Genomic DNA, 25,808 nt, shown 5'->3' with positions numbered 1-25,808 from the left:
ATTAATATGGGCTTTAGGACCAATAAACTTTTTTTTAAAGGCATCATTGTAAAAGTATACCTATTTGTCAGACACCTGACCTCATTTGTGATTTATTTGTCAACATTTGGTCCTATTTAGATAAAATTGTATTATTTTGCAAAATAGTTCGTATGATAGCTGTAACTTTGTCAATAGTGAACAATTTTAGTAATTTTGGTAACAAATGAAGGCTTAAGGACTTTTAATCACCGAAGAACCCTTGTTAAAAGTTTATTTTGAATAATAAAAAAGATATATGAAATTATAACAGGAAGCACATTTGCTCTGCTGTTCAGTTCAGAAGTTTTTTGTACCACCGAAAATATAGGAACCAGTGCACACTAAGTATGTTGAATTATCCAACACAAGACAGGATAAGGTATTATATAGGAACCAGTGCACACTAAGTATGTTGAATTATCCAATACAAGTCAGGATAAGGTATTATATAGGAACCAGTGCACACTAAGTATGTTGAATTATCCAATACAAGTCAGGATAAGGTATTATATAGGAACCAGTGCACACTAAGTATGTTGAATTATCCAATACAAGTCAGGATAAGGTATTATATAGGAACCAGTGCACACTAAGTATGTTGAATTATCCAATACAAGTCAGGATAAGGTATTATATAGGAACCAGTGCACACTAAGTATGTTGAATTATCCAATACAAGTCAGGATAAGGTATTATATAGGAACCAGTGCACACTAAGTATGTTGAATTATCCAATACAAGTCAGGATAAGGTATTATATAGGAACCAGTGCACACTAAGTATGTTGAATTATCCAATACAAGTCAGGATAAGGTATTATATAGGAACCAGTGCACACTAAGTATGTTGAATTATCCAATACAAGTCAGGATAAGGTATTATATAGGAACCAGTGCACACTAAGTATGTTGAATTATCCAATACAAGTCAGGATAAGGTATTATATAGGAACCAGTGCACACTAAGTATGTTGAATTATCCAATACAAGTCAGGATAAGGTATTATATAGGAACCAGTGCACACTAAGTATGTTGAATTATCCAATACAAGTCAGGATAAGGTATAGTTCTATAACTGACATGAATGATTGACTGCCACTGTTTTTGAACTTGAGATAAAGTAGCCATTTATGCTTCAAATTGCAGGTTTAACATAGAAAGCAATTGGGCTATGAATAAGTGGCTTTTTATGCCCCGCATTAAGTGTTATCTTGTTCATCCTTTCTGTCACATTTGTTCATCCTTATGTCCCCAAAATTTGTTTCTGTCCCCTAATTTTAGTTTGCATCAAACATGCAAATATTACAAAACTTTTACACAATGATTATGTGTATATTAAACCACTAAACACAGATCAAGTTCAAATAAGAATGACATCACTTATACCATCCATGAGTTATTCCTCTTTATAAACATAATTCTTCATTTCATTTCTGATGACTTTAGTTTGCCTCAACCAAATGTTATGAAACTAAATACACAATGCATATGACCCCAAAATACAGATCAAGTTTGAAATGGGGTGGCATCACTTTTACCTTTACGAGTTATGACCCTTTATAAATTTAAAAAATGCTGAATCTGTTGTTTCAGTAACTTCATGAACTTCAGTTTGCCTCAACCAAATGTTATGAGATTTATATACAATGCTTATAATCATCAAACGCTCTAAACTACTGGAATTCTGCATTTGTATGTAGAAGTTGATGGAAGCATATTTACAAGTGGAAGAATTAGGAAATAACTGTATTGTATTTTAAGCTCCGACGGCATCAATTGAGGATTTGATGGTCGCAAATTAAGTTTACTGGCGACGCATTAGCGGAGACAGTAAACAGGTATTTGCAACCATCAAATCCCCAATAGATGCCGTCGGAGCTTAAAATAAAATATTGTTATCTCCATTCTAATGAAACTGACAGAAAACAGCGTTAAAATATGTAATTAAAATCTGTCATATGTCGTCTGCGCTTGCGCGTACGTCCCATAGCATAAATTGTGAATTGATGCCATGTAAAATCAAAATGAACGTTACAAACGTTGTTGCATTAGAATATCCTTTTAATTTATTATATACTATGTTTATTCTTATTTTTAGTTTATCCAGTAATGTTGAAGTCCATGTTTCAGTACTGTTGACCTGTGTCAGAGTTCTATGTAAACTTTACACATCAGTGTATCAGTCTATGACATCATCCATACAGTCAGCTGTAGCCAATGGGGTCACACCTGTCTCACCAAAAACTATAAGGATATTCAAGGTTATTAAATTATTTATATCACTGAAATTATATAGAAAGTTGTATAATAAAAATAAATACATGTTATATACTTTAAATTTAGAAACCATTGCCCTGATTTGTTTATTTTGAAAATTGTGATTTTTTCAAAAACATAGAGTGACAGTTTGAATTTTGATAGCTTTTCTTGTATAGCTCATACCAAATACAAGACACATTGGTTTTCCATTATAACTTTAGTTTAAGTTAATACAATACTATGAAATTTAAACACAAGGTTTATGACCACAAAAGGAAGGTTGGGATTGATTTTGGGAGTTTTGGTCCCAACAGTTTAGGAATTAGAGGCCAAAAAAGGTCCCAAATAAGCATTTTTCTTGTTTTTTGCACAATAACTTTAGTACAAGTAAATAGAAATCTATGAAATTTAAACACAAGGTTTAGGAACACAAAAGGAAAGTTGGGATTGATTTTGGGAGTTTTGGTCCCATTAGTTAAGGAACTAGGGGCCAAAAAGGGGCCCAAATAAGCATTTTTCTTGGTTTTCGCACCATAACTTTAGTATAAGTAAATAGAAATCTAAATTAAACTTTGTTTGATTTCAACAAAAATTGAATATATGTTTTTTTTTATATATGCTGAATCTAACCATGTATTTAGATTTTTGATATTTTGGCCCGGTTATCAAATTGGTCCACATTGAGGTCTAAAGGGTCCAAAATTGAACTTTATTTGATTTCATCAAAAATTGAATTCTTAGGGTTCTTTGATATGCTGAATTCTAACCATGTATTTAGATTTTGGATATTGGACCATAATAGGTAAATGTCCAATTTAAAATTTTTAAGTTTTTAAGTTTAAGTTCTTAGACCACAATCACAATCCAAATTCAGAGCTGTATCAAGCTGCATGGAATGTTAATTCCATACTTGCCCCAACTGTTCAGGGTTCGAACTCTGTGGTCGTATAAAGCTGCGCCCTGTGGAGCATCTGGTTGTTAGTTGTTTAATAACTTTAATACATGGAAAAAAGGAAAAAAAGGCATGCAAAACTTATACAGTGTATATTAATAAAAGTAATGAAGGGTCATGAAAATAAAACAGTGAAAGTCCGTCAAGGTAATAGTCCATGGCTTTTAAATTTTCAGCTTTGAGCGTTCCTGGTGAAGGTAAATCCAGAAAATCACTACAGACATGAAATTTCTAAAGTGTTGTTTTCATTGTTTACTGCCGTAGAAATTTTGTATGTCTGAGGTTTTTTCTTGATTAATTTTCATACAGAATTATCAAAAACTTTGAGTGTATAAATAATAGGTGCGCTATTTCATCAACATGAACCAAAAATAAATTGCCAATTTATTTTTAATTCAGCTTTTTCTTGGTCATCATTGCTATGTAACAAATTTTGGAATTATGTATATAATGTAGTGTGTTTTAAATCAAAAATGTCAATTTTGATTTTTTTCAATAATAAAATATTTCAGCCAGCAGAAAGTCTATGGCAGCTTCTGGAAGACTGGCTTAATCTATTACAAGTAGAATTTGATCAGAAAAGTCCAAGACAATCTATGGCAAATCTTGCAGAAAAAGATAATGAATCCCAGCCAGCTGAAAAGCCAAAGACAATGAATACCACTAACCCCTCAAATGCATCTCCACAACAACAAAAGGCAGCTAATCAGTACTCAGATGTGAACTGTAGTAAAGATAAACTTCAAGTATCTGAGGGAATTTTAAAACATATGAGTTTAGAAGACCAGGATGTCATTGGTGCTACATTACCGAGGATCTGTGGTGTTGTTCAGGCTTTTTATATCACATGTTCTTGTCATACCCAATCAGAGTAAGACTTTTTATATCACATGTTTTGTTATGCCCAGTTAGAGTAAGACATTTTGTATTACATGTTCTTACCCAATCAAAGTAAAGAATATAATACACATGTTCTTATCATATCCAATCAGAGTAAAAAAAATATTTCAATTCATGACATCTACATATAAAATATTAAGTTAGAATATCAATATTTGTTAAAGTATCCATTTGACTTACAAATCTTATTTAGACATTCTGTTGACAGCTGGAGTCTGCATATATTTTTGTTTTATGCTTCAGTTTTATGACATTTAGTCCAGAAAGAAATGTGGAGGTTTTTATCCACAAGTAAAACTGAATTAACCTTCCCATAATGCTTTCATGGCCAGATCAGGCCTGTTTTACCATGTGCAGTTTCCATTGATATTTGTTAGGACATCTGTTACTTTGGAACTAAAATGTTGAATATGAGGGGTTGGTGTTGTCTATTGTGTTTTTATATGACCGCTAAAACAATTTGTGGTCGTATATTGGTATCACGTCGTCATCGTCGGAAGACAGATGGTTTCCAGATAATAACTTTAGTATAAATTAATAGAAATCAATTAAATTTTAACACAATGTTTATAACCACATAAGGAAGGTTAGGATTGATTTTGGGGGTTATGGTCCCATCGGTTTAGGGATTAGGGGCCCAAAACATACATTTATCTAGTTTCAGGACAATAAGTTGTGTATAAGTGTTTCAATTACTCTGAAATTGTACCAAAATGTTCATATTTGTAAGTAGAAGGTTAGAATTATTTAAAGGGTTATGGAGCAAACAGTCTAGAAATTAAGGGCCAAAAAGGGGCCAAAATCAACCTTTTTTTAAGCTTTGTGACAATAGCTTATGATTAACTGTATGGATCTCTCTGGCATTGCACCACAAGGTTCCATTAAATTAAGGGAAGGAATGGTGTCATTTTGGGGTTAACCCTGAACATTTAGGAATAAGGGGTCAAAAAAGGGCAAAAAAGAAGCATTTTTCTAGTTTACAGACAATAACTTGTGTTTAAGTGTATGGATCTCTCTGAAATTATACTAAAAGGTTTCTTACTACAAAGAAAACTCTGGAAATGAATTTTGGGTTTCTTGCTCCAAGGGGAGGGGTCTTCAAATTTATTTTAATGGTGTTTATTAGCTTCTTCATAATTTTACAATGCTATACCCATTGTTAAATTGATTGTTTTGCTTTAAATTATGGAAAAAACTACTCTTTCAAAATTTTCATTTTGGAGCCTCCATGGGCATGATGGGGGAAATCCCCTGCAAATAGTGACAGTTGGCAGGTATGCATGCATGACATTTTGTAGTTTGTTTACTTCAAAATGCTATGAGTCATTTGATAATATTTTGTTTTTACTTTAATTTTAGGATTACATCACCAAGATTCATAGAGTTTGTTTGTAAACATAACAAGGTGCTCAAAGCTTTAGTTCAGAGGTAAACATATAGTTTGTTTTACATTAAGATACTTTTAACATAATGAGAATACTTCTTGCATACATAAACATCTCATAAACATGTTTAACCCCGCCACATTTTTGCGGCTGTCCCAAGTCAGGAGCATCTGGCCTTTGTTAGTCTTGTATTATTTTTAATTTTAGTTTCTTGTGTACAATTTGGAGTTTAGTATGGCGCTCATTATCACTGAACTAGTATATATATTTTTTCAGGGGCCAGCTGAAGGACGCCTCAGGGTGCGGATTTTTTTTTTATGATTAATGAAATATAGTAAAATGCCAGATACATGTGTAGCAAGGTCATAGTCAGATAGAGTAGAACCTCACTGTGATGAAATACTTTCAAAACATTTTCCTCCTTTATACTCATGGCTGACGATACAAGATACATTCTTGAAATGAAACAACATAATGTAATTGGGACCTTGTGTAGGAATAGAACCTCAGTTAAGTCAAATAGTTGTGTTGGGTCCCTAAGACTTCACCATATTGATGTACTATTGAATGTCTAGAATTGATGTCTCAGTTGATATATTTACAGAAATACCACTGTGATATTTGATCATTTCCATTTTTTATTGGAATGTCCAGAATTGATGTCCCAGTTTATACATATCATTAAATTACAGGTATGAATTAGTATATATTTATATGAGTACTGTAATTTCAGAAATAATGGCATGCAGGTATTATTGCGATTTTGTCCTTTTAGGCTAAAATGCAATTTTAATTTTTGCGATATGGGGAAGAATAGTTATCAAAGGTACCAGGATTATAATTTAGTACGCCAGACGCGCATTTCGTCTACATAAGACTCATCAGTGACGCTCATATCAAAATATTTATAAACCCAAACAAGTACAAAGTTAAAGAGCATTGAGGATCCAAAATTCCCAAAAGTTGTGCCAAATACGGCTAAGGTAATCTATGCCTGGGATAAGAAAATCCTTAATTTTTCGTAAAATTCAAAGTTTTGTAGCAGGAATCTAGTTTAATTCATAATTATATAAAAATTTCAAAATGAGAGTTAAAACTATTGCGATTTTAAGCCTGTCGCATTTCGCAATAATAAAAATATCGCAATAATTAATTAATTTACAGTATTAGAGATAACTAATGAAATACAGATGACTCCAGATACCATATCTCTATATTTATTATGTGTATCTTATTTATGACAAACTAAAAGTATAGGTAATGCAGAAAACACATAATTGACAGCTCCTAATGATTCATAGTCCTTCTTAAAAATTCTGCACATGCTGCAGGGACAGAATGATGGATTAATAGTGGCACCATTATAATTGCGCTCAAGGAATTTTGTATATTTACCAGGAAAAATATATTTGACAATTTTATTTAAAAAAAGATGTGACCAAAGGGGTGTGTACACCATTTACTCCCCCTCCTTCATCCCCCACTGACATTTGTATAATTTTATATTTCAAATACAAAAAGAAAAAGAAGAAATATGTAGTGATTTAATTTGTTTTATGCATGGAAAAAACTTTATACATTTTATCTTTTGTATTTTATTTCAAAATATAAAAAAGAAGATGTGGTATGATTGCCAATAAGACAGCTCTCCACAAGGGACCAAATGACACAGAAATTAACAACAACAAGTCACTTATGGTCTTCAACAATGAACAAAGCCAATAGTCAGATTTAAAAGTTACAAATGTAAGACAATTCAGAAAAGAAAACTAATGTGCTAATTAATGTATAAAAACAAATATGAATAAAAAACAAATATATCACACAGCAACAAACAAAAAACTTTATTTTAGCAGACAACAATTTTGTTTTTGTAAACTTCCAAATTATCTCATCTTTAGACTGTATTTGATGCAAAAAGAAGAATTCATTTATTACATTTACATTTAGGATACAAGTTATATCAATTTTATTGTTTGTTTTCTTGTGAGTTGTTGAAGTGTTATATTGGGAAGAATATGCTGTAATGAAGAAGTTCATTGGAAAATGAGATATAATTTTGGAATGCCTCCGAAATGTTTCTTCTGCCAATCAACATGACAGATTATTGTGCAACATAAATAAGATAAATACTAGCCAAGTTCAAATTGCAATTTTAGAAAAAAACTTAACATAAATTTGTGATCAAATGTTTTTAATATAATTATTTTAATAATTTTCCTCAGCCTTTTGTAAAAAGAAGAGAATGGTTTTACCAAAATATATCTGATGATGAAAATCCAAGTGAAGTATTACATATCCCAGCTACTGACGAGGACATTCTCATTATAAATAGAGGTAATAACATATCCCAGCTACTGACCAGGACATTCTCATTATAAATAGAGGTAGTGTTTTGCTAAATGATATATATAAAAAAGGGGAAATAATCTTTTTTTTTGTTATTTTTACTTTCCCCTCCCATATGTCTTAATTAACTGAAAATACAGCTAAATAATAAAGCAAAGACTGATTAATAAGACAAGCAAAATTCTTTTTAATCAGTTGATTGATCAAGATGACAGCAGTAGCATTGCATATTAAAGTAATGTTGTTATTATTATGAATTAGAGTACATATATTTCTTTATTCAAATACACAAACCATAACTAGTTATTAGAAAAAAAATATTTAAGATTATTTTATGTTTATTTGTATATAAAAAATATCATTGTGTAACTAAGGGATGTTCCTTACCCGGATTTTTTTTTAATTATTTCATGTCTCTCATACAACATATATTGAATGTTAGAATTGTGTACAAAACATAATGATTTCATGTTTACAAAACTGATTACCGTACCTATTTTTTTATGAACAGAAAGAATATTTGACAGTAGCTGTGATAGGGTGCTTAAAGAAAATCCTGATAAATTGAAGAAAGGACTGGCGTTAAAGTTTGATGGTGAAGAGGGAATGGTACTTATATTATTTGGATTATTTGTAATCCATCTTTTGTACTTCTCTTTAAAATATTTTGTAGATATACAATGTGTTTTTAAATATTTACGTCAGATAAGTAATATTGATTATTGTAACTTTAATTAGGTCTTTCGTGGAAAGACCTTTTGTTTTTCTTCTGATTTTTTTTTCTTCTGCCGTCTGAGATGCTTTTTTTTGTTTTACAACATATCGAATGGATTTTTAAGCCAATGATGTTGTACAGTAATGGGGGTTTCAAAACTCACCCTGTGTGACCAAACACTTATTCTTATAGGAGTTATCTCCCCATGTCCCCCTTTTCTTGTTATAGCCATATCTCTAAAACCATAAAAGATTTTAACAAACTGTTTTCACCACATTGTTCGTCTACTCTTAAGAATAATGTGGTTAATTTTGACTGGAGTGATCGGAAGACATCTTATGGGAGTTATTTCCCTTTAAAAATTTAAGATAGGCGATATGTTGGATCAATTCATACGTTATAAGTCGGAGAGGTCTACAGTCTTTAGATATGAAGTCCTTGGTCATTTTGAAGGAAATTGAGGCGAAGGTCAAAGGTCAAGGTCATGTTTTAAATTTTAAATTTTGCTTGTTATCGTTATTCAAAAGAAACTGTTACAGTAAATGATATAATGTGTTTGCCAAATAACTGTTTACAATAAGGCGCAACTTCAACCTATTAACTCGAAGAGTTTTGGTTATCCCTTATAGGAGTTTTCTCCCCTTATGTATTTGAAATCAGTACTTCTCCACAACCATACAAGTGATTGACCTTTCAAAATTGAGGTCAAGGTCAAAGGTCAATTTGACGTTCTTGATTTTGACCTTTGCTAAAAATTCTTTCTGGTTTATTATAAAACGATTAAGTCTACTGCATAAACCTATTAATCTTATTTTCTTTTATATCAGTTTGATTTACCACATTACATCAACACGGAGTGACATTTTCTAACAAGGTTTTTTAAATTTCATTCTTATTATCGAGGTGGAAAGACCTTCAATTGTTCTCTGAAGGATTGGTTTTTAATGATATATTCTTGTTGTTAAATACTAAATCTTTAAATGTCATAAATATATCAATTTTTTCCAAAAAATAGGTTTTATATGTGTTTATTTATTATTCATTAAGAAAATGAATAAATAACAACAAAATTTCTTACTCTGGTTTTTGTCTAAATGTCAAAGGAATACCAAGGATACATATCATTTCCATTACCAGAAATACTCTTTTACTATTCTCTGAATTCTTATGTCATTTAAATGTTTTGTAGGCTATCTGGAGCCCGCCATCTGACACCAATTAAAACCAAACACTAGGTCAGAAAGTTAACAATTGGAAACAAGCATATTGCTTAGGATAAAAATTCATAACTTGCTCTTCAGTACCATTTCTTGATAAAGAAATTTAAATGCAATGGCCATGAAATAAAAAACCAAATGGGATATCTTAATCATTAAACATTATTTTTACTTGATTAATTGTAGGGGCAGGGAGTAGTGAGAGAATGGTTTGATGTTTTATCTAAAGAAATCCTAAATCCAGATTATGCATTGTTTACCCAGTCAGCAGATGGTATGTAAAATATTTTAAGGCTTAAAGATAAATGGTTTAAGATAACCGTTTATATGTTTTAAATGTCCAAAGCACTCTTCTGATCTACCATCAACAAGAACACTCAAAAGGAAAAACTTGAAAGCTATGAATGTTTAAATACTTCAATTGCTACATGACCAAATAGACCTTAACAAATATTTATGAGAAAAAATGTGCTGTCATAGAGACAATAAACTTTGGATGGTTTCAGAAATATTAAATGTCAGATCTATAAATTTAATGTTGCAAAAGAAGCACAAGAATTTCAAAGATGGAACCATTTTTTACACCAAAAACTACTGTCACCAAATTTAGATCTTGGTATAGAAATACATTTCCTATCTTGTTGAGAGAGAAAAAATGAAACAAGTGCATACCTGAAAAGGAACACATGTACAGGAGGGACTAGGAAAAAAGTTCTTAATACTCTATAATTATATTAATGGATGGTTCTTATAATGTATGCATTAATACATGACAACATATATTATGTATGTTGATATATATTTAAGATGTACTTTTTAGCACAAAATTACATTCTCATCCTATTATTGCGTGAATATCTTTTTAAGGAGTTCTTTTTTACCCTTTTACGAAAATATCTTTTTTAGGGAGTACATTCCAGCCAAACAGTAACTCAGCTATTAATCCAGACCACCTTAACTACTTTAGATTTGCAGGACAAATCTTAGGACTTTGTCTCTATCACAAGCAGTTAATCAATGTTTACTTTACCAGATCATTCTATAAACATATCCTTGGTAAGTTTGATTAACTGTAAGTTAAACCTCGTGAAAGATAACAGGCCCATAGTTTAGAATGTAAGAGAATGCTTTAAAGTCTCATCCGTGATAATTGAATAAAAATTCAAATAGGAAGTTGTAAGACTTTACAAACAAAAATTTCTGAAAAGTTGTTCTTATCATAATATAGGTTTATTGGTTAATGTCATTTGGGTAGTTTAAAAAAAATGTTTGCTTTTGAAAAATGAGAGGCAAAAGATACCACAGTGATATTTTCACTGGTAAGTCAAAAACAAACTGACAATCTGAATGTGATAGTTAACAACCAAAAAACAATGAAAAAACAAACTACATAAAACGCAATCTAGAAAACTAAAGATTGAGTTAAAAAAAAGAGGGTGATCCCAGGTGCTCCAGAAGAGAAAAATGATTTTGTTCCATATGTGATACCCATCGTGTTACTCCTATAAAAGAAGTAGACACCTCAAGTGTGCAGGCATTGCGCAAAGAAAGCATCACAAGTTAACATACCATACTATCTTTCAGCACATTCTAATTAAATAAAACAACAGATTGAAACACTAGGATATCTGACTATTTTAGATAGTATATTATTATTCCCATAAAAAACAGGAATAAAAACATATGTACAATTTGACCTTTAATTTATAGGTATTCCAGTGAACTATACAGATGTGGCATCTATTGATCCTGACTACGCTAAAAATCTACAAGTATGTGTTTTATTCAAAATATTTCCCTTTAATCAATCAAGAATATGAAACAATTAATAGAAGAAAGATTTGATATCTCTTGAAAAACTCGATATTTGCATGAATCTATGATGTGTTATTCTTTTAACTACATTGGCAAATTGCTTCTTTTCTGAAATTAGAGTAGAAAATCTAAGGAACTACTGTAAATTCAGAAATTATTGCGAGGTTTTTATTATTGCGAATAATGCGACAGAGTTGTAAACGCAATAATTAAAACTCGCATTTTGTAATATCTTAACTGAATTATGCATGACTTTTCTCAAAATCGTAATAATTAAAATCGCATTTAATTTAAAATGACAAAATCGCAATAATAAATGAACGCAATAATTTCTGAATTTACAGTATATCTTTTTCTAAGCCTTCACAATTTATTTTGATCTAAGGTCTTGATAAAGCCTATTGTTATATAACATCAGTGGAGTGAAATAACCACGTTTATTTTTTATATGTGAAATTATCGTGTATTTTTTTCACTGGGAAATTAATGAAATTCATTGCAACCAATGTAATAATTTCTCATAACGGTTGTTGACTTTATATTACAGTGGATACTTGACCATGACATTGACAACTTAGGATTGGACCTGACATTCTCTGTTGAGACTGATGTGTTTGGTGTGATGCAGGAAGTAGAACTAAAACCTGGAGGCAGTAAGATAACAGTGACAGAGGAAAATAAGGTATGGTTGAGCTTGTAAGAGCTATGGAATTATATAAATGCATGGAGTGATTCACTGCATAGGTTGCCTAATTCTAGATATAATTTTATTTGCAATGCTTGTGACTGCATCTTTGGTAAACAATTATTTTAAACACCTGATTTGCATGAAACTAATGATCAAGATATCACCTAGTAATTTACACTTGTATATCAATCTTCTAGTCTTTCAAAGACATTTATCATATTTGAAAAGAAATGCTTACAGACAAAAGCAAAAAGAAGTAGGTAGATGCAATTTCTATTTTCTTAGTACAATTTGTAACAGAAATTCAAATGATAAATAGGTTCTCAAATAAACATCATTTAGACAGAATTATTATGTTTTATTGCAGACAGAGTATGCTCAGTTAGTAACAGAATTAAGAATGACAAGAGCTATACAGCCACAGATAAACAGTTTTCTATCTGGTTTTCATCAGTACATTCCACAATCACTGATACAAATGTTTGATGAGTACGAATTGGTTAGTACATGTATCATTTATTACAGAAAAATCTATAGACATTATTATCAGACATACAAATTTTCAATTCTGAGGTTATATTTTATTTATTATGACTTTCAATTTGATTGAGAGAAGAAAAAAACTAAGGTTGTACAAAACACTACAGGGAGGTAACTCTGTAAAATCAGCTTAACGATTTAAACATATTCTATATTTAAGGACATATTTTTAAAGCTTCTCATTGATCAAAATTAGTGTTATACAAACTGCTGTATATCCAATAAAAAAAAATTCGACAAAGTGTGTAGTTCAATTTTATTAAATTTTATGTATTTTTGACAAATCGTCGAAATAAATATTTTGTCAAATTTTATGAAGGAGCCAAGGTAATTTTAGTCAAGGTGTTTGGTACATGTACCACCTTAAGCAGTTAAATATTAGTTACACAGTCTGTGCCTAAAAAAAATCATATACTAGACAGAAACTAAATATCAAAACTTGACCCTATATGACTAGATAAAATTTTTAAAATTTTTGATTGTCCGAATCAATAATTACTAGTCTGGGGCATCGGACTAGTGGCTAACGGTCCAGACTGGTTACAATGAATTAGTTACCTTATATTACCTTTCAAAGGAAGATAATTAGTCCAAACTATTAATAAATTTTACACATTTCAGGAAATAAATCACTGTAACAGAGATATACTCTTTTATTTTGTATTTCACTGAAGAGATGTTCTTTACTGAACAAAATTATATAAATGAGTTTAGTTTCAATTGCAACGAAATTCTAATTAAAAAAAACATGAGTTACTGTATTCATGTTCTATTTTAGGAGTTAATGTTGTCAGGTATACCAGAAATAGATATCAGTGACTGGGAGAATCATACAGAATATAATGGTTATGATAGACAGTCATCTGTTATCCAGGTTAGAGTGAAATAATTAAATATGTTTACTTTGGAAAGTTAACTTAAAAAATTTGTTTATTACAAGTAATTCACTTAAAAACTGTAAGTATTATAGGAATAAATTATTGCATCCATATCAGATTAAAAAAAATTATGGTATTAAGATTAAATCTTTATAATGTTAAAGGGGCACTAGCTGTCAAATTCATGGTCACCGATTCATGTTTGATTTATAACAATGGAAAACATTTATCCAAACTATCAAAAGTTTAAAATAAACAGTTTACAGAGCATAGGGGAGATAATATAAAGGTTCGTTTCGTGTGTATTTTAGTCCAGACGCCATCTAATTAACTATCGATTTGACCTCAGATGACCATATAAGCGATGTAAACATAAATAAAGATATGAAAAGAATAAACCAACCCGTGCAATTGGATTTTTATAGGTCTGTTTGATTTTATTTTGTAGATTAAAAATAGATGTTTCTCATTGTTTTTAACCGTATAAGAATGATTTTATGCGATCGAATTAGTAATCAAATGATTTACCGTAGTTTCATTTCCATTGTTGACATTCTTTTTCTTTAAATAACCAGTACACGTACAAACGGTACAATGCATGGGTTGTCAATCTCTAGCTAGGGGTTAAATTGAAGTTCACATGCATACGAATTTAAAGAGGTTGACTCATTCACTTGCAAGTGAATAACTTATTATCAATGTTTCTTAGAGTAATTTGACAAAATTGAACCTTTTTAGCTGCAAACAGCGAATTGTTATTTCACTATTTCACTTTCATTATTGATTGAACAGAAAAAAATCAAACTTTACATTTTTTATATATCTCGTAGCTACTGCCCCTTTAAATAAAATATTAAAACAACTTGGCACCAATCATTCAAATACAGTTTTCAACACCACTTATTATATATGGTTCTAAAGTTTGCCAAGGAAATTCAGTTGACCAAAATTTTACCTTATAACCTTGTTATTTTATGGTCACGGATGTGACCAAACTAGAGGCTCTAAAGAGCCTGTGTCGCTCACCTTGGTCTATGTGAATATCAAACAATAGACACAGATGGATTCATGACAATATTGTGTTTTGGTGATGGTAATGTGTTTGTAGATCTTACTTTACTAAACATTCTTGCTGCTTACAATTATCTCTATCTATAACAGTACTTTCTGTGGAAAATGTTATTGAAAATCTTCAAATTTTAAGAAAATTGTAAAAATTGACTATGAAGGGCAATAACTCCTTAGGGGGTCAATTGACTATTTTGGTCATACTGACTTATTTTTAGTTCTTACTTTGCTGTACATTATTGCTGTTTACAGTTTATCTCTATCTATAATAATATTCAAGATAACAACCAAAAACTGCAAAATTTCCTTAAAATTACCAATTCAGGGGCAGCAACCCCATAACGGGTGGTCCGATTCATCTGAAAATTTCAGGGCAGATAGATCTTGACCTAATAAACAATTTTACCACATGGCAGATTGCTCTAATTGCTTTGGTTTTTGAGTTATAAGCCAAAAACTGCATTTTACCCCTATGTTCTATTTTTAGCCATGGCGGCCATCTTGGTTCGTTGGCCGGATCACCGGACACATTTTTTAAACTATATACCCCAATGATGATTATGGCCAAGTTTGGTTAAATTTGGCCCAGTAGTTTCAGAGGAGAAGATTTTTCTAAAAGATTACTAAGATTTACGAAAAATTGTTAAAAATTGACTATAAAGGGCAATAACTCCTAAAGTGGTCATCTGACCATTTTGGTCATGTTGACTTATTTGTAGATCTTATTTTGCTGAACATTATTGCTGTTTACAGTTTATCTCTATCTATAATAATATTCAAGATAATAACCAAAAACAGCAAAATTTCCTTAAAATTACCATTTCAGGGGCAGCAACCCAACAACGGAATGTCTGATTCATCTGAAAATTTCAGGGCAGATAGATCTTGACCTGATGAACAATTTTACTGTGTCAGATTTGCTCTAAATGCTTTGGTTTTTGAGTTATAAGCCAACAACTGCATTTTACCCCTATGTTCTATTTTTAGCCATGGCAGCCATCTTGGTTGGTTGGGCGGGGCACCGGACACATTTTTTAAACTAGATACCCCAATGATGATTATGGCCAAGTTTGGTTAAATTTGACCCAGTAGTTTCAGAGGAGAAGATTTTTCTAAAAGATTACTAAGATTTACGAAAAATGGTTAAAAATTGACTATAAAGGACAATAACTCCTAAAGTGGTCAACTGACCATTTTGATCATGTTGACTTATTTGTAGATCTTACTTTGCTGAACATTATTGCTGTTTACAGTTTATCTCTATCTATAATAATATTCAAGATAATAACCAAAAACAGCAAAATTTCCTTAAAATTACCATTTCAGGGGCAGCAACCCAACAACGAAATGTCCGATTCAACTGAAAATTTCAGGGCAGATAGATCTTGACCTGTTGAACAATATTACCCCGTGTCAGATTTGCTCTAAATGCTTTGGTTTTTGAGTTATAAGCCAAAAACTGCATTTTACCCCTATGTTCTATTTTTAGCCATGGCGGCCATCTTGGTTGGTTGGCCGGGTCACCGGACACATTTTTTAAACTAGATACCCCAATGATGATTGTGGCCAAGTTTGGTTAAATTTGGCCCAGTAGTTTCAGAGGAGAAAATTTTTGTAAAAGTTAACGCAGGACGACGACGATGGACGACGACGACGACGACGACGGACGACGCCGGACGCCGGACGCCAAGTGATGAGAAAAGCTCACTTGGCCCTTTGGGCCAGGTGAGCTAATAATTGGAACAATGTCCTTATACTGATATTAAAAAAGACAATATCAAGGTTAACAAACAAGACATTGTTGTGATCTTAATGATTTTAAATGATATAATTTTGTATACACCTTTAAGATATAAATAAAAAAATTGTATAAATACTAATTTTTTGATAAATATTTCATACTTTTAGTGGTTTTGGGAAATTGTTGAAGATTTCAGTCAAGAGAACAGAGTTCTGCTGCTTCAGTTCACTACTGGCAGGTAATGTAGACATAGAACTGCTTACATCTCATTAGAACTTTGGTGGATAATTGTACATCTTACTGACAATCATATCACATCTTCTTATTTTTATAAAGAAATGATGAAATTATTGGGTTTTTTTTAATACACAATCCTGAACAAAATAATTATTTGGTCACAGTTCAATATTTTTTTGATATTAAAATTAGTGAATTAAACATTCTATAACACATAAGTGGTTATCATGATTATGAATACCAATAGTATCTACATGATTAATAGTTATTGACAAATGAAATGAATATCAATATATTAACCCAAAACTCATACAGAAATTTTGAATTTCACTTATAAATCTACAATATTTCCTATATCCAGTTTAGGTTTAAGTCTAGGTTCCTTTTTAAAACAGTCGATGAAGAGGACAAGGGAATCTCAATAAAATGATTGTTAAAACAAATGTAGATACATATATATGTGTTATGTAATTTGTATTTTGCTTATCACAAGCAATTCTTTGCATGCTTATTGATTTTTATTTTCAAATACAGTTCTCGAGTACCGTTTGGAGGTTTTGCTAAGTTTGTTGGTGGAGGTGGTCCACAGCATTTTACCATAGCTATAGTTCCTTATAAAGAACACACTTTACCTACAGCTAGTACTTGGTAAGAATATTCACTCCTCTTTTGTGTAGACTTCTTCTTATTTATTTGTACAGGCCTAGGGTATCTTGAGTCAAGATCAATAATCTGTTTACTTATGGAGAAGGAATATTAAGGATATTTTAGATTTATTGAAAAAAAAAAATTGTGGTACCATTATAACATGTGATAATCTGCGTAGAAAAATCAGCTTAGAGTAAATGAACATGTTGACTGACTGAATGTTTTTTTTATGTGAAGTGATAACCACCAACCATTAACACAATCTACATATATTAGAACATGTTTTTTGTTGGCATTGCATTCATGCATTATAGCATCACATCCAACTAAAATAGCACAATAACTTGATGTAAAAGAATTTAGTAATGTTGCATGGTATCCTTCCGATAAATTCCTTTCACATACATTTATCTGATACATTTTAACTTTTATGATATAAGAACTACATTGCATAAGAATATTTTTTTTATTGGTTTTATAGTATCAACATGCTGAAGATGCCAGAATATAAATCAAAGACAGAGTTACATAACAGACTGATGGTAGCTTTACAGTGTGGTAACCAAGGTTATGCTTTTGCATGAACAGGAAGTGCAATGAATTCTGGGATTGGCAATGATGACCAGAACTTTGACTAATTAAGAGTTAGAACATGTAGGATGAATTATAGAATATGATGATCAATCAAAGAGAATATAGAAACTCAATGAAATAATCTATCCATTTATCAAAGAGTGGTAAATGTTTTTTTCAGTAACCTTTCCATATCTCTTCTCTACTGTAGAATATATGTTAAAACAGACAGTGTAGGCTTTAACCAGAAACAAACAGGATCATCGGATTTTCTATGGCAAATCTATTGTAACTTCATATATTTTTTTAAATATGTGAACAGAAACTCTATTCAAAATTTAAAGTTAATATCTTTCCTCTGAAAGGCATGTAACTTCAATTTAAAATATATTTGAGAGATATAAAATCCTACCCTCATTGGTACAAGCCATGCATTTTACTGTATCATACTTAATCTACAATAAGAATTTTCAAATTTTTTAAAACTTAACAAAATAATTGTTAGTTAGTGATTAGTAGCCATACATTTTGACCAAATGTTATTTAACCATTTACACATTTTTGCACAGAGTTCATTTAAAACTATTCAAGATGAGACCCATTGTGACACCAAACAAAAAAGCATGCCTCACATTGACCAGAGAACTCTGATGTTTCTGAATAGCCTATAGTTATTGAAAGTTTTATTTTGAAAACCTCTGGAATTTTGAATTCTGAAACTACTTGGAATTTGACTTTTTTTTCATATTATACAGAAAGGTTTTAATTGCTTGAGTTAGAAGGTCTGATGAACAAACGTTTTATCATATTTTCTGTTTGAAATTGAGAAACAGTTTTATGTTACAGAAAATATTGAGCCATCAACCTTTTCAACAAGATATATTGAAAACTAAAACCTGCCTCAATACAGGTTCAATAGAAGACATTTTCTTTACAACATGAACATTTTGATGTTCTGCCAAATTACGATTCTGACCCTACTGACAATAGAAATGTGTTAGTGGGAAATAAGAACATTCTCAGGATAATTTGTTTGTTTTAGGTGGTTTACCAAGAATCATTTGAAACATTAAATTGCTGACACAACCTAGCTAGTACACATGTTCATAGTATGGTCAGCTGGAAATATTATATGACAAATTACAATTTTGATACTGATTTTACAGTACACTGAACTTAAATATAGAATAGTGCTAGCCATGTATGGTGGCCCATAGAAATAGGATATTACTTTATCCTATTTTCATGTGACAGAAGTTAACTAAATATTTTTATCTTTTATTAACAAATGAATGTATATATTTAACAGTTACTACAAAATATAGTATAGCAAAGGAAAGTGATGAATATTGACATGTTGAAAGAATATGTTATTTTTATTTTTAGAATTCCACAGAATAACATTTATCCAAACATAATTATTTAGCAAAAAGATAACAAAATATTATGCAATTATTAGTAGACCATTTGATAAAGAACTTATATTTTTATTGTTTTGTCTTAATTTTTGAATTTATTTTTATTCAAACTGTACATTTTGATATTTATTTGATTTTCCATTTTATTAGTATTTTTTATGCAATAAATTGCTGTGATATTTTTGTAACCATGATTAAAATGATTTGAAATGTTGTGTTTTGTCTACTTCTGTTTGTCTTCTTTTCTTAGTCTTTTTTAGCCATGGTTTTGTCAGTATATTTTCGACTTGTGAGTTTGAATGTCGTTTTGATATCTTACTTCTCACTTTTAATGATGTCTAAAGATTTTGATCAAAGTTGTTTGAATTACCAGTCAATATTTAATATTTAGTGATGGTAAAAAAATTGCAGAAGGGACAATTATATGATAGCTTTTTGAGAAACTGGTCATCAGGATATATGGACTGCCCATTATTTCTTTTTATTTGAATGTTCTATTTTTCAGATACTATTAGCAATATGGTCACTAATTTAAACAAGATTTTCAAAGAGGAAAAAAAATCGGTTATTGATTTGGGTATGTATGGCAGACTTGCTGCTGCATGTTTATTAACATGAAAAGGCTTTGACAAAATTTTATCAATTTTTTTGTGTATGGAATTGTTATAAGGTGTATGTGAGGTTTGACAGGTTTCATCTTACATTGAACTTATTTTTATGGTTCATTACTCAATGTTCAAATTTCATAATTCATTCTGTTTCTCATATTATGTAAGGAATTGGCAAAGTATATTTGTTGTATTGTATGATTTTTAGGTCTGACAGGGTCTGTTTTACCTAGATCTCATTTACATTGATTGTTGATAATATGGGGACGAAGTCCCCTATTACAGTAGAAAATTCAATAAAAAAAAAAAAAAAAAAAAATTGGGAAAATTTCCCGAATTTTTCATTGTACTAATGAACTCAAAATCATTCAATTTTTTTTTTCGTGTTTTTTAATTTCCGGATCTGCGCAGAACACATAACTCTACTTCCTTCTTCTGGTCTTGTTGTCGTGAGACATTGATTAGTCTAGTAAAATATAGGAACTCAAGGAACACAATACCAATATTTCATTTTTAATCATTCTTTGTCTTTGGTACGAATAAACGTTAGGCCTACCTGATGCATTGCGATTCTTTGATTACATTGAACATGACGTCATAACTTAAATAACGTCACAAGTAAAATCCCTAACAACAGAACCAAAATCGGAAACGTTACGGTATTTCCGTATCTTTTTTTTAACAAATATTTAAAATACAAAAAAAAATAATTTAAACAAACTTCGTCCCAATTCACAGGTAATGCCTGCCTCATATTAATACTAAGTTGAAGTGATAGTTTTAGTAAAGCAGGGGAGACTTTCAGTGTTTGCCCTCTTTTTTTCCCCTTTTAAGTATTGTTCAATGTGGTTATTGTTGGCTCATCCTGGCTGTACCAAGAGCTGTTGTCATTATTTGGCTTTGGTGTTTTTCAGCATTAATTTAAAAAAATAAATCTTCTACACTTCAACCAAACTATGGTTTCATTATACTAAAGGAGTGTAGTATGAAGTTTGTATATTTTTTTAGTTTTGTCTGTTGCCCAACATGGCTAAAAAATTAAAACTTCTAATTTATAATTTGTACTTATTTTCATGTTTTGCCTTTATATAATAAAGTATAAATACATATGAAGAAATTGTAAAATGCTAAAGTGATTAGAAAAACAAGATCTACAGGAATGTCTGTATGAGTGAAACCATAGAATGACTCCTTATAGCTACCAAAAAGCTATAAAAGATCTACATAAGTGGTACTATGTAATTATGACTGGAACCAATGGAAGACTACTTAACGGAGTTGTTACATTTACATGATAACTTCTGTTCAACATAAAGTTGATATGTTGGACTTTAAACACACAAAATTACTGTTTAAATGACAATTACTTTAATTTAAGTTTATGGATCTCTATGAAGTTTAAGGGGGTGATGGTCCAAACCGTTTAGAAATAAGGGGTAAAAATACATTTTTTTTTGTTTCAGGAAAATAACTGGTTTACAAGTATTTTGATTGCTCAGAAATTGTACCACAAGTTGAAGGTTGAGATTCAATTTGAAGGTGATTGCGCAAATTGCTCAGGAATATGGGGCCAAAAAGGGTATAAGACAAGTATCAAATTTTACAAAAAGAAACATTCTTTTTTTTGGGGAGGTCAATTGCGTGCCCCCCCCCCCCCCAAGATTTAAGAAATTGTCAATTTCCAAAGAAAATTTAGGGGTCACAATTTTTTTTGATTATTCTTTGTATATAGTCTGAAAACAGAATTACTTAGTATTGGACAACAGCACAGTGTATTGTGCAAAAAAAGAGGGACGAAAGATACCAAAGGGACAGTCAAACTCATAAATCTAAAACAAACTGACAACGCCATGGCTAAAAATAAAAAAGACAAACAGAAAAACAATAGTACACACGACACAACATAGAAAACTAAAGAATAAACAACACGAACCCCACCAAAAACTAGGGGTGATCTCAGGTGCTCCGGAAGGGTAAGCAGATCCTGCTCCACATGTGGCACCCGTCGTGTTGCTTAAGTGATTACAAATCCGGTAAATAGTCTAATTCGGTAGGTCATATTCATGAAAGGGAAGGGGATTGTAGTTACGAAGTAAGGAACATATCCGATATCATTTGTGAAACGGTTATTCCATAACGGTCAACCAACTCGTGATGGCGCCCGTAAAATTTACGAAGGGATGATTTCAACTTCACCATTTGGAACTCTTGGTTTAATAGCTTCCTTGTGAGCAGCAAACCTCTATCAAGAAAATCATGATAGGAAATGCAAGCACGGGAATATCGTATCAATTGGGAGATATATACCCCGTATGCAGGTGCTGCTGGAATGTTGCTACTTAGAAATGGAAAGTTCACAATTGGAAAGCTGAAATCATCTCTTTTGTCGTAAAGTTTTGTTTTCAACCGACCCTCATTGTTAATTTCTAGATGTAAGTCAAGATATGAAGCCGACTTAACTGTATCTGTAGTACCCTTATCTCTAGTTCGATTGGATAGATGCGTTCCACATAGTCACCAAATTTTGAATTGTTTAGTGAAAGAACATCATCTATATAGCGGAAAGTAGAGTTAAAGGATATTGCTAACTTCTTATCTTTCTTCCTAAGAAGTTCCTGCATGAAGTCAGCCTCATAATAATAAAGAAACAAGTCGGCGAGTAGAGGGGCACAGTTTGTTCCCATTGGAATGCCGACAGTCTGTTGAAAAACACGTCCTCCGAACGTAACAAATATGCTGTCAATCAAGAAATCAAGCATCTTGATAATATCAGTTTCAGAGAATTTTTTGTTTGAATCAGAGTGATTCTTTACAAAGTAGGATTTATCCCTCCCTAAGACAAGATACTTGTATCTACGTTGGCCATTCTTTTTTATGAAGCAAAGTAATATCAACTCTTTCAATTTGTCTTTTAGTTTGGAATGTGGAATACTTGTGTACAGGGTAGAAAAGTCAAATGTTTTAATACTGTTACAAGATGAAAGAGAGTTAGATTGTATGTACTCTAAAAGATCTTTTGAATTTTTAAGTATCCACATCTGATTCACGCCACCTCTAGAATAGGCAGTTTCACAATAACTTTGAAGCCCGTCTTTGATTGCTGATAAAATAGATGTTAATAATTTAGAAAGAGGTTTCGTGGAGCACTTGGAAGACCCAGCAATATACCGTTGTTTGTAAGGACACTTATGTAGTTTAGGTATCCAATACAGTGATGGAAGATCCAGTTCTTCATCTTTGGTTGAAATTCCAAAGGAACATAGAACAGACCTATGATTATCCAGGATTTCCTCTTTGGTAAGTGTCGTGGGGGTATATGTTGAGTTACCAAGTGAATTGTCAATACCTAATTCGTTTATCAAGCAGTTGATGTAGTGAATTTTACACACAAAAACGATGTTATTTGGGGCTTTATCTGCAGTGACAACAACATATTTGTCATGGAGGTCGGATAGGTGTTTTGCAACATTTGGGTCTTTAAAGATTGACGTAGCATGGGCATTGATGGACCCATTCAGTTTCTTAATTCTGATTTGTATCAACGACCTCATTGCCTTAATCCATTCGGAAAGAGTGTCTACGTCTTCCTTCTCGCGCTTAGCCCATTGCCTGGCATAATCCTCGACTGAATCCATCAAAATTTTAAAGTTGTATTTCCAATTGATGGATTTAGGCTCACGATATTTGGGACCTTTCGATAACACATTTCGTAGAGAAGTGTTATTAACAATGTTAAGGTCACCGGTAATAACGTGGCCAGCAGGATTATATGTGAATTTGGAACTAGCACAAGTGCAATCAGGAGGTTTAGACTTAAAGTCGTCAATATCGAGATCCTGCAAAACGCGTTTGTAATTGAAAATTTTAGTTGCAATAGGTTTGGTATAGGTATAAGAAATTATTGGTACAGACTGGTCTTTGAAATAAGGAGGTATTTTCGATTGCACTAATTTATGATGAAGGATATTGCCTAGGTTGACGCCATCGAGACCTTTGTTGGCAAAGGAAAGATTAAGAAAATATCTTTTCTCTTTTTCATCTTTTCCAATGCGAACTGGCTTGCACAGTGAGAAATCTTCAATTGAATATTAATTCAAACCAATTTCAAGTTCTTTGGCTACAGTTGTTCTATGTTAGAAACCTATGATGTGTCAAGTATTTTTAAATTACAAACCAATTTTATACCTGTATCAAGCTTGAACATTGTGTCCATTTTTGCACACAAACTTTTGGGGTTGGACCCCTGCAGTCATATCCAGATGCGAAATAGTTTATTGCCAATTATTTCGAAACTATTATAGATCTTAGAGTCCATTAGAAGTGTTATTTTTTAAATAGGAAATGGGAGTTAAGAATTGACATATCATTTTAAATGTAGTCTGCATATAATCTTCTAACGTTGTTGCTCAGTCTTTAATACAGATTAACTTTATATATGTAATCAGGGGCTTCATTTTTGTCGTAAAGACACATTCCCCATTTATTAATTTTAGACCATGGTGTTGCCTTTTTTATTGGACTTGTGATCTTCTAATGACTCTTTGGTATCTTTTAAAAGAAAGAATAAGAAAGATATATAAAATTGAGAATGGAAATGGAGAATGTGTCAAAGACACAACAACCCGACCATAGAACAAACAGCAGAAGGTCACCAACAGGTCTTCAATGCAGCGAGAAATCCCCGCACCTGGAGGCATCCTTTAGCTGGCCCCTAAACAAATATATATACTAGTTCAGTGATAATGATCGCCATATTAAACTCCAAATTGTACACAAGAAACTAAAATTAAAAATAATACAAGACTAACAAAGGCTAGAGGCTCCTGATTTGGGACAGGCGCAAAAATGCGGCTGGGTTAAACATGTTTATAAGATCTCAACCCTCCCCATATACCTCTGGCCAATGTAGAAAAGTAAACGCATAACAATACGCACATTAAAAAATTCAGTTCAAGAAAAGTCTGAGTCTGATGTCAGAAGATGTAACCAAAGAAAATAAACAAAATGACGATAATACTTAAATAACAACAGAGTACTAGCAGTTAACTGACATGCCAGCTCCAGACTTCAATATGAATATCAGGCACACTCATTCTTGTTAGGGGTTTAGTATCATACCTTCATAACATATATGAGAACATAACCCGTGTCATGCCAACAACTGGTTTTTATACGACCGCAAAAATTGAAAATGTTTTGGTGGTATATTAGTATCACGTTGGCGTCGTCGTTGTCGTCGTCGTCGTCCGCATACTTTTAGTTTAACTTTAGTATATAAGTAAATAGAAATCTATGAAATTTTAACACAAGGTTTATGACCATAAAAGGAAGGTTGGGATTGATTTTGGGAGTTATTTTGGGGACATACATTTTATTAAAAATATAAATACACAACTCTTATAAAAGTTTTCATTATTTAAACCTTAATGATTTAATTCATTAATATTTTACCTATAAAGAGGACATGGACATTTTTACCTAGGAATATTAATGACATGGACTAGAATTTCTAGGAAAATTAGTCTGGGGACATAAATTACTAACATTGGACAAAAAATACTAGTAAATTTTGTAACCATGGACTTTTTCTACTAGAAAAATGAGTCCGCCCAGACATATTTTACCAGGACAAATTTATCTCTTACAATTGGAATGGACAATGAGCAGTTAGATGAAGAAATCCTTGCTCCAATGAATGCATCTTTATGTATACCGATAGATATTTCTACAGCTCCACTGGTAGTCTTTGATTTAGAAACAACAAGCCTATGTAAGTCCTTAATATGAAAAAAGTTT

The 25,808-nt window shown here is 31.5% G+C and overlaps 1 protein-coding gene across 2 annotated transcripts in view; it reads left to right on the top strand.

Moving 5' to 3' along the window:
- Nucleotides 1-19,619, top strand: part of LOC143049763 (E3 ubiquitin-protein ligase HACE1-like) — an 85,531-nt gene extending 65,912 nt beyond the window's left edge. Inside the window, exons 11-25 of one of the 2 annotated variants that reach the window (XM_076223482.1) lie at nucleotides 2,120-2,282; nucleotides 3,745-4,103; nucleotides 5,492-5,560; nucleotides 6,122-6,209; nucleotides 7,743-7,854; nucleotides 8,378-8,475; nucleotides 9,985-10,072; nucleotides 10,705-10,854; nucleotides 11,509-11,570; nucleotides 12,161-12,295; nucleotides 12,669-12,800; nucleotides 13,620-13,715; nucleotides 16,696-16,766; nucleotides 17,300-17,413; nucleotides 17,895-19,619. In XM_076223482.1, coding sequence (XP_076079597.1) covers nucleotides 2,120-2,282; nucleotides 3,745-4,103; nucleotides 5,492-5,560; nucleotides 6,122-6,209; nucleotides 7,743-7,854; nucleotides 8,378-8,475; nucleotides 9,985-10,072; nucleotides 10,705-10,854; nucleotides 11,509-11,570; nucleotides 12,161-12,295; nucleotides 12,669-12,800; nucleotides 13,620-13,715; nucleotides 16,696-16,766; nucleotides 17,300-17,413; nucleotides 17,895-17,997 — 1,840 coding nt within the window. In that variant the 3' untranslated portion in view covers nucleotides 17,998-19,619. The remainder of the gene's footprint in view (nucleotides 1-2,119; nucleotides 2,283-3,744; nucleotides 4,104-5,491; nucleotides 5,561-6,121; nucleotides 6,210-7,742; nucleotides 7,855-8,377; nucleotides 8,476-9,984; nucleotides 10,073-10,704; nucleotides 10,855-11,508; nucleotides 11,571-12,160; nucleotides 12,296-12,668; nucleotides 12,801-13,619; nucleotides 13,716-16,695; nucleotides 16,767-17,299; nucleotides 17,414-17,894) is intronic. The other variant, XM_076223481.1, reaches the window with a different exon arrangement.
- Nucleotides 19,620-25,808: the final 6,189 nt, after the last annotated feature.

The sequence above is a fragment of the Mytilus galloprovincialis genome, chromosome 10, assembly GCF_965363235.1.
Source record: "Mytilus galloprovincialis chromosome 10, xbMytGall1.hap1.1, whole genome shotgun sequence".
Lineage (NCBI taxonomy): Eukaryota > Metazoa > Mollusca > Bivalvia > Mytilida > Mytilidae > Mytilus > Mytilus galloprovincialis.
This window is presented reverse-complemented; position numbering and strand designations above follow the sequence as displayed.